Source organism: Bactrocera latifrons, unplaced genomic scaffold (genome assembly GCF_001853355.1).
Source record: "Bactrocera latifrons isolate USDA-ARS-PBARC rearing strain unplaced genomic scaffold, ASM185335v1 scaffold_18, whole genome shotgun sequence".
In the NCBI taxonomy this organism is placed as follows: domain Eukaryota; kingdom Metazoa; phylum Arthropoda; class Insecta; order Diptera; family Tephritidae; genus Bactrocera; species Bactrocera latifrons.
Window position 1 is genome coordinate 1,300,883 of NW_017535296.1, and position 8,378 is coordinate 1,309,260.

At 35.1% G+C, this 8,378-nt stretch overlaps 1 protein-coding gene across 1 annotated transcript; it reads left to right on the forward strand.

Annotated features, from left to right (window-relative positions):
• Window positions 1-3,198: 3,198 nt before the first annotated feature.
• On the forward strand, window positions 3,199-4,300 carry LOC108967202 (enhancer of split malpha protein). Its single transcript, XM_018930486.1, has one exon. The coding sequence runs from the start codon at window positions 3,288-3,290 to the stop codon at window positions 3,762-3,764; it is 477 nt and encodes a 158-aa protein (XP_018786031.1). The 5' UTR covers window positions 3,199-3,287; the 3' UTR covers window positions 3,765-4,300.
• Window positions 4,301-8,378: the final 4,078 nt, after the last annotated feature.

Consider the following 8,378-nt stretch of genomic DNA (forward strand, 5'->3'; position numbering starts at 1 on the left):
AAATATCACGCATGTTTAAATATCCAGACATGTTTCTAGGGAATGCTGCACCACCACTACCGGGGAAAACCTATCCAAAAATAGTAACCAAAATGTAAATTCCAATATGCCAATGTGTTAGTCAAAACTAATGACAAACTAACCATCAACTAACATCAAATTTTCACTGGGCTAAACCCAGCACCACACAAATTTCACAAGTCACTAAACACAAATACCTTGCTGCTAGAAAATCCAACTCAAACAGCATACCTGTGCCGTCTCCATGCCCTAAACACTTGTGCAAATGCAAAAATTTCAAACTAATTGAGCAAACCCTGCTGTGTCTGCATCCGAAGTGGAAGGGGAAATCCGAAACCTTCAAATTTAAATTTTCAAACCCACATTTCCATGAAAATCCAACGGCATTGTTCACACAAAACAAACAATCCGCATTGAGAAAACATTGGAAAATCACAAAATCACCGACAACGTATTGTCAGGTCAAGCTGTGTCGGTGTGTTGAGTTGGTGTTGCGCGTACTTCCCGATTAGCCGAGAATTTGCCAAAAATTACCGAATTTCTGCATTTCCCAAATACCTGCAATTATGCACAAGACACTCATACAAACACGCACAAAACTATGCATCATTGTTGTTGTTAGCTTTACACTATCGTCTTTGTTGCTTGCCACTGCATCACGATCCTTTTTCCATGCTCCACAAAATACCGTCTAGTTACACGTGCAACATTTAAGCCGGCCTGTGTAGCGAATCGCAATTTTTCACGGACATGTTCGAACTTGTTCAGTTGAAATTTCCGTAATTTATTTTTGTTTTTGGGTTTCATCTTTTTGAGCGATTCTACTATTTACCTTTTTTGGCATTTACGCTGTCGTAGGCTTAGTGTGCTGTCGGCAGGTAGTAATGATGTTGTTGTTGGCTGCAAGTCGTATTGCGCATAGCAGTAAATCCTGTTCTGAGAATTCGAGGATAGGCAAAAGAATAATGTTTTTGTTGTTGTACATGCGTTTTTTTTTTTTAAATATTTGTTGGTAAAAGTTGTGTAAAGGCTCGCGAAGATTTAATGAAGCGGCGATAAATTGGACTGTTCAGCGGAGTGTTGCTGCTTGTATCAGTAGATGGGGACATTTTTTGTTCGAGAGGGATATTTTTCTGTATATTATCCAGAAAATTTGCAATACTTAGTTAGCCATTATACATTTGTATTAAGCGAATATTACTTGCTTTGCAAAAGGCGCCGTCAGCTAGCTTCATACAAAAAAGGGTTTACTACTTGGTTCCAGGCGGAGCTGAAATGTTTGATGAAAATATTGAATACTTCTAGAAATGTAAAAATTGTATATTGTATTTTCAATATTCACGAGTTCTGTCAAAATTCAATGCAGTCAAATATTTTCTTCCAAAGCTCAATGGAACCAAGGAGTTATGATTTAAGAATAATTGCAGGCAGGAGTTTCGTATTGGATAATCTTGATCGAAGAGTAAATGTTGTTTTCAATAGTCTTTAACTACCACTTACGGGATATAAAATTTCTAGGTACTGAAGAAAATTCGGTAGAGAGTGTCGGAAACTACAGAGTTTGGCCATTTTTTTTAATAGTAACTGCTACTGTTGGTTTGCCTTTCCTTACACAGCTTCTATTAAGTTCTTTTCGCTGTCATCCACTTGTAAGTAATCAAAACGGTAAACAACATTAGATTTATTGCTGCTTCCAAGCCGCTTTCCGAGCGCTTGCCAGATAAAGCTTTTACGTTTTTTTTTTTTTTTAATTTTTGATTAGACACAGCAGTTACTCTCGACTAACTAACTTGAATTTATACTACAAAACTCATCAGTACTCGATTTGGGATTTCGTCATGAATTTGAAATGATTTCTCAAAAGTGTTATCCATAGTGTATCGTCAACTAAAATGCAAAACAACGTATCATCGAAAAAATCGAAATTGAGTTTTTATTCATAAAATTTTCAGCTTCCGCTGTCAATAACCAATATTGAACCGTTTTATAACCAAAACTCAATATTTGTTTCAATATGTGTGGTTTCTATTATAACGTGTTTCCTTTGGCTGTAAAACTATGAAAAGTGATGTTAAATTATTTTGCATTTTAGGTATTTTAGTTGACGATATGCGAGCTATGGACCCAAAATTTAAAAAAAATTATTCCGTCGTTCGAAAATATTAAATTTTTTTTTCGAATTTGATAGTTTTGTCTAGGTCGAGTACAAACCATTTGCTTGCTTAAACAACTTTGGCAGCAGAACCGAACCTAAGTTTACTTCCTGAAGCTCAACACTAGCATTTTTTCTCTTTCGAAACTAACTAATTTAAACTAGCATTACTAGATTTACTGCTCCGGAGTGCAGCCTGCTTCAGAGAAGTGATCACCCAGATAGCAGAACGGCGAGATGAGCCTTGTACTCATTACAAATTCGCACACAGTTCTGTTTTTTCTAGGGCCTCACAAAGAATCAGACGTGTATATGATGATACTTTCGTTCTCAAAAAGTATATTTTACATATCTTTTAATAACTCTCGCATAGTGACATAAACTTTACCAAAAGTGGAAAATATTTATTTGGCCTGTTTAAGCACATTTTAATTGTCAAATCCAACAACAAACCGCACGAGAAAATTCATGTTTGAGCATGTCCTAACAAACCACTTTAAAAAGAACACTTGATTCTTATTAAACCCCATGGAAAGCAAAAATCCCACTTCTCGCCATAAACACCAATACGCAAAATCTTGCAACAGAGGCAACATTTCGCTGCACTGCACAACGAAATTTATCTCGAAAGTCATTAAATGGAATGCCGCAGGTAGCGAGAAGCAAAAATCACTACCAAATCCTGTACAGCCACAGCATAAAAATACCAATAACAAACATCAACAATACAAGGTACAGCAGTGCATTAATTGAGTCGGTGCCGAAATGATGTTGATGGTGGTGGTTCTTATGCTCAGTGGAGTTCGTGTTATTTTACTTGATGATAGTGGTGGTGGTGAGTCAAATTGGCAGCAAAAGAAAAACACCTGCCGGCTATGCGCGCACCGATTGGCTACAAATGCCGGAGCGGAGAGCCCAACTGCGAGCGCACAACAGTTTTCCTATTGCCAACTCACTGCCGACGCGCAGAGCGCGATGTGTATAAATAGCGCTACCAATTGAGACCAACAGCATTAACGAGCAAGCGCACAAGTCGAACAGACATCAAAAAAAAAAAATAAAATAGGTATTGAACAACAGTTTATTTAAACAAAAATATACAGAAAAAGTGAAAATGCCTTTTCTAACGCGTGAATACAATTTCCACGAGTCGGAGTTAGCCGCAGTTAAAGATCAGCGCAAAATGGCCATGCGCAGCGTCAAGAAGTTATTGCGCCCACTAATGCGCATCATCAAGAAGAAGCAATTATTGCAGAAAACGCTCGCCGAAGTCAAGCAACAAAACGATTACAATTCATCGCTGGAGGATATGCGCAAAGATCCGGCCGCGCTCAACGCCTACGATGACAATTTGGCCAATGAGGCGTTGGAGCAGCGCCTGCATGAACAATTACAGCACAGCGCGCCCGAAGCAGCGATCATTGTGCGTCAGGGCAGCAGCCAAGCAGTGGTGCCCGTGCAGCAGCAACACTATATACCGGTGCATTTTGCGCGCACCGCCAATGGCACATTCTTTTGGACCACCAACGACATGCCGCGCCAACAGGAGTTGCAATTGCGCCAACAGCTCGATCGCTGGGGACAAGCATAAGCGCACAGTAGCGGTATAGTGGCACATGGTAGCAGCTTTAAGTGCAACGGCCACTTTGCGGCATAAGCGAAGCGGCACATTTGCGCGTGAACCGCCGCGCTCATGCGCATGCGCGGTTTTGGCTTCCTATTTTCAAGCGTTTGAATTCGAACAATTCAATAATTGCGGTGATATTAGCTTTTAGTCGCTTGGCTACAGTTTTATTTTTAAATTTTGTGTAAAATAATTGATATTCAATTGTGTGCAGCTATTTAGCTGGCGACAGTGGCAAATTTATAATTTTGTCTTATTGTGATTTTAGCGAGTTTAAATGTGTTAGTAACTTGTAATATTGTAACAATTTAGGTTTATAGCTTTAAAAATCATATGTCTTCCTAAATTTAGATAGCTTAGATTTTATATAAGTAAGTGGTTTGCATTAGTGTAGGTGATAAGCGTTTTGCATTCATTGTCTTCCATGTAAAACTTTGTAGGGAATAATACAAATAGTTTTAAGTGAAAAAATTTTTATATAAACTTCAATAAAATAAAATACGAAAAAATAAAATAATTATTTTTCTTTATTACATACTTACAATTTTGACACCTTTTAGCGAAGGAAACAAATTTTTCAACTTACAGAACTGAAAGACTTCTAAAAACGCGTTTTACAAAAAATACATTTTTCGATAACATAACTGGTTATAAGACACAAGACTTGATCAGCATCGATACTTCTGGAAGTTATCGAACACCAGTCTAATAAAATAATGATCAGCCCTAAATTAGACGTGGGGAGAGCCATTTGACGTAAACGGAGATTAACACCATGAAGCGAAGTAAATCTCGAATGTCACCTGAAACCTCGGAACAAAGCAGAATTGTACGCGATAATATCCATATATTCTATAGATACAAATATTACTCAAGTTCAACTTAAAATTTATATTTTTCATAAATATATTTTTCAGTATAAATATCTAGCAGACGTTCAAGAAAATATTCCAAAAAAATAATAATTCTGATAACTCAAACACAGCGCCACCTGCAGAGTATTTATGCAGTCTTTAACAAGATCAAAGACCTAAGCAGTAGCTTAACTGCTTGCTAAGGCAGAATCTGCAAAACACTAGCTACAGTCTTTAGACTAAGCCAATATTGAACCGAAGGATACAGTTTTTTTTTTATCACAACTTTGTGTGATTCAACTTTATATGCATATTTGGTATTCCTTCATATATTTTCGTGTTTAATCTAACCACTGGTTTTGGATAGCTGTGCAGTAGTAGCGTCGAAGCTCTCAAATTATATAACATTAGTTTCTGAAAAGTTTTGATATGCTGCCTCTTGTGAAGTTTTTTCTTTTCATACACCCTAAATGTTCAGAGGTTACATGCAGACTTATCGATATAACCAAATTATAAACATGTCTCTCGAGGAGAAGTCAAGCTTTCATAGTCTGATGAACAGTTAAGCACTTTTTTGACAACTTTCGCCGTAGCTTACGGGTTCTGACTGCATTTTGAATACTCCCTTCATAAAAGATATAAAGAATAAAAAGAGATTCCAGACTAAATGGTAATCTGGTTGTGAATCTGTTAGAAATTCAACTTTCAAAAGAAGTCTTCACTTCCACGCAAACAAATATGGTTGTCCTCGTCAAAGCTATTTCTAACAGCTAATTATTTCTTTTAAAGCTTACCAGATTCTAAGTTTAATAGCGATACAAAGTGAATAACGCATAACTACCAAGCTAATAGAGCTCTTAAATCATGACGTTAAACTGGTTGACAAGAGTGCAGGGCGCCTGAAGAGTAACTTTAAAAGGTATAACGTAAAGAATCAATCAGTTAAGTCTTATAAACTAGTATTGAAGATATCGGAGAATAACGGAATATGCTATGAAATTACAGCATTTCAGTGTTTTTCCCAACATTCGTATATTTATAGATGTTTATACCCTGAACAGTGTGTAAGTATTAAGTTTACCACGAAGTTTGTAATCCCAGAAAGAAACGTCAGAGGCCTTATAAAGAATATATTTAACTACAAATGATCATTATAACGAGCTGAGTGGAACCGATCAATATCAGTATTAAGATCTTCATAAAATATTTTGGCGATTGCTTATTGCAACTTCTTGGCTAGAAAGAACCAGCTAACCGTTGACTGACTACATTTTCAAATTCAGTTACGAGGTGTATACAAAAAGTATTGCGAATTTTGAATTTTCGCGGGTTACGTATATTCGAATTTCGCATTTTTTGTGGCGTTATGTTGGTACTAATGTCGCTCACTTATGCCGACAAGCTCGGCCATTTTGAATGTTCATTTAATTGTTGACAGCTGCTTTGCTTGAACGTGTTTTGGATCGTCTTCGATTTTTACATATTCAAAAAAATGGATCAAAGAACCTGTATCAAATTTTGTCTGAAAAACGCAATTAAGTGCGCGGATGCATTCCGAATATTTACAGTGGCATACGGAGAAGCTACCTTGGACCGTAGCAAAGTTTATCGGTGGTACAAAATGTTCTCAGAAGGCCGAGAAGATGTGACAAAAATTGGCTCCTGCTCACACATCGTCGCTTGTGCGCGACTTTTTGGCCAAAAACCACACACTAATGATGCCGCAGCCACCGTATTCAGATCTAACCCTCTGTGACTTTTTCTTGTTCCCTAAACTAAAGAGGCTCATGAAAGGATGACGTTACACTTTTCTTGACGAGATAAAGACGGCATCGAAGGAGGAGCTGAAGAAAATAAAAAAAATGATTTTTTGAAGTGCTTCGAAGATTGGAAAAACCGTTGGCACAAGTGTATAATATCTCATGGGAATTACTTTGARGGGGACCAAATAGATATTCATGAATAAATAAATAATTATTGAAAAAACACAAAATTCGCGATACTTTTTGAACGCACCTCGTATACATACATATAAGTAGTTGCTATAAAAAGTGCAGTTTAAAGGGTATATAGCTTCAATCCAGCCGAAAATAACATTTTTCGAGTTTTTGTTGTTAATTCTCCAATATTGTTTCCCATTATGCATTAGTTTAAAAGCTAAGACTTTATAATTTTTATTTATTTACATATGTAAATAAGCTATGTAAACATGAAATTGATTTGAATATATGGCAACCCTTTTGCTAATTTGCATATCGTTATAATAATAATCACAAAATAAACAAATAAAATATATACAAAATAGTCATATATGGAAATCAACCTGTTATATTACAACAATAAAAACAAGATATTCGAGAAAATCAAACAAAAACTGTAAATAATAAACTTGAAATATTCCAATTAACATGCGCTATTGGTTGGAAAGTTTGATTTAAATTTTTCTCAAGCATACATTTTTTTAATCCTGCTTATAATTTATGCACGTTCATTACAAAAACACAAACATATATTGTGAGATTTTATATATGTGACAATACATATAGACACCAAAACTATTTTCTTCTTTTCCCGCATTAAACGCGTTGCAGTGAGACATACCCAAGCCAAGACAACTGACCAGCACTTACCAGAGGCAATTATGTTCAAATTTATGCAGACACATCAATTTGAATATGAGTATGTGTGTATTACCCATGCAGGGACTGTGCGCATGCGTCCATAATGATCGCACAACCTGTATGCGCAGACAGTTAATTTTTATTTGTAAGTAGATTTTCCTGCTTATTGCCTTAGCATGCATATACTTGCACGAGCAGATAATGCAAATGTAATGTTTAGAGATGTGAGTACCGAAAATTAGAAAATAAGATAATTCGATATGTAAACAGCGTAGCGTGCTATAATAAATGCAATATATGCATATATAATACACACATAATGAATGTCAATCCCGAAATTTCGGGATTCCTAGAATAAAGCACGCGAAATCAATGCAAAACTTAATATTTTAATAAAAAAAGGGGAAATAAAAAGATTTTCAAAAAAGTATGCAATCCCGAAATTTTGTTAAACTAAAAATACTGATAAAAAATAATAAATTAAAAAATGTGCTTGAAATCTATGGAAAAACTGAGCATTTTAAAAGAAAAAATAAAATATGAAAATAATTTTAACAAAAGGTCCAATCCCGAAATTTCGGTATTCTTAAGAAGCCCACGAAATTTTTTAAAACTGAAAGTATTGACAAATAATTGAATAGAAAAATGTTTTTTTAACAAAATGCGCAGTCCCGGAAATTTCTGGTAATATCAATATTCAAATATTGGGAATTTGGTATTACAGACATCGTCATTATACATACATACATGTACATATAAATATGCCTATATACATATGTTAGAAAAAAATTCAGTATGGCTGAAAACTTGTATTACTTTTTGTAAAAAAAATACATAAAAACGAAATTTTTAACAAAATATGCAATCCCGAATTTCGGGATTATGTGAAATATCAAATTTTTGGACTTCAGCATCATATATGCCCATATATATGCTAACGTATTTCTAAGTAAACTATTATTTAATAGAATATTTACCAAAATAACGAATATTGCTTGATAAGAGTGAAATAAAAATGCTATTGTAAATATTTTTATTTTACAGTTAGTGTTTCTATATACATATTCACATCCATATATAATTTGTAATAATATTTTTTTATTTTG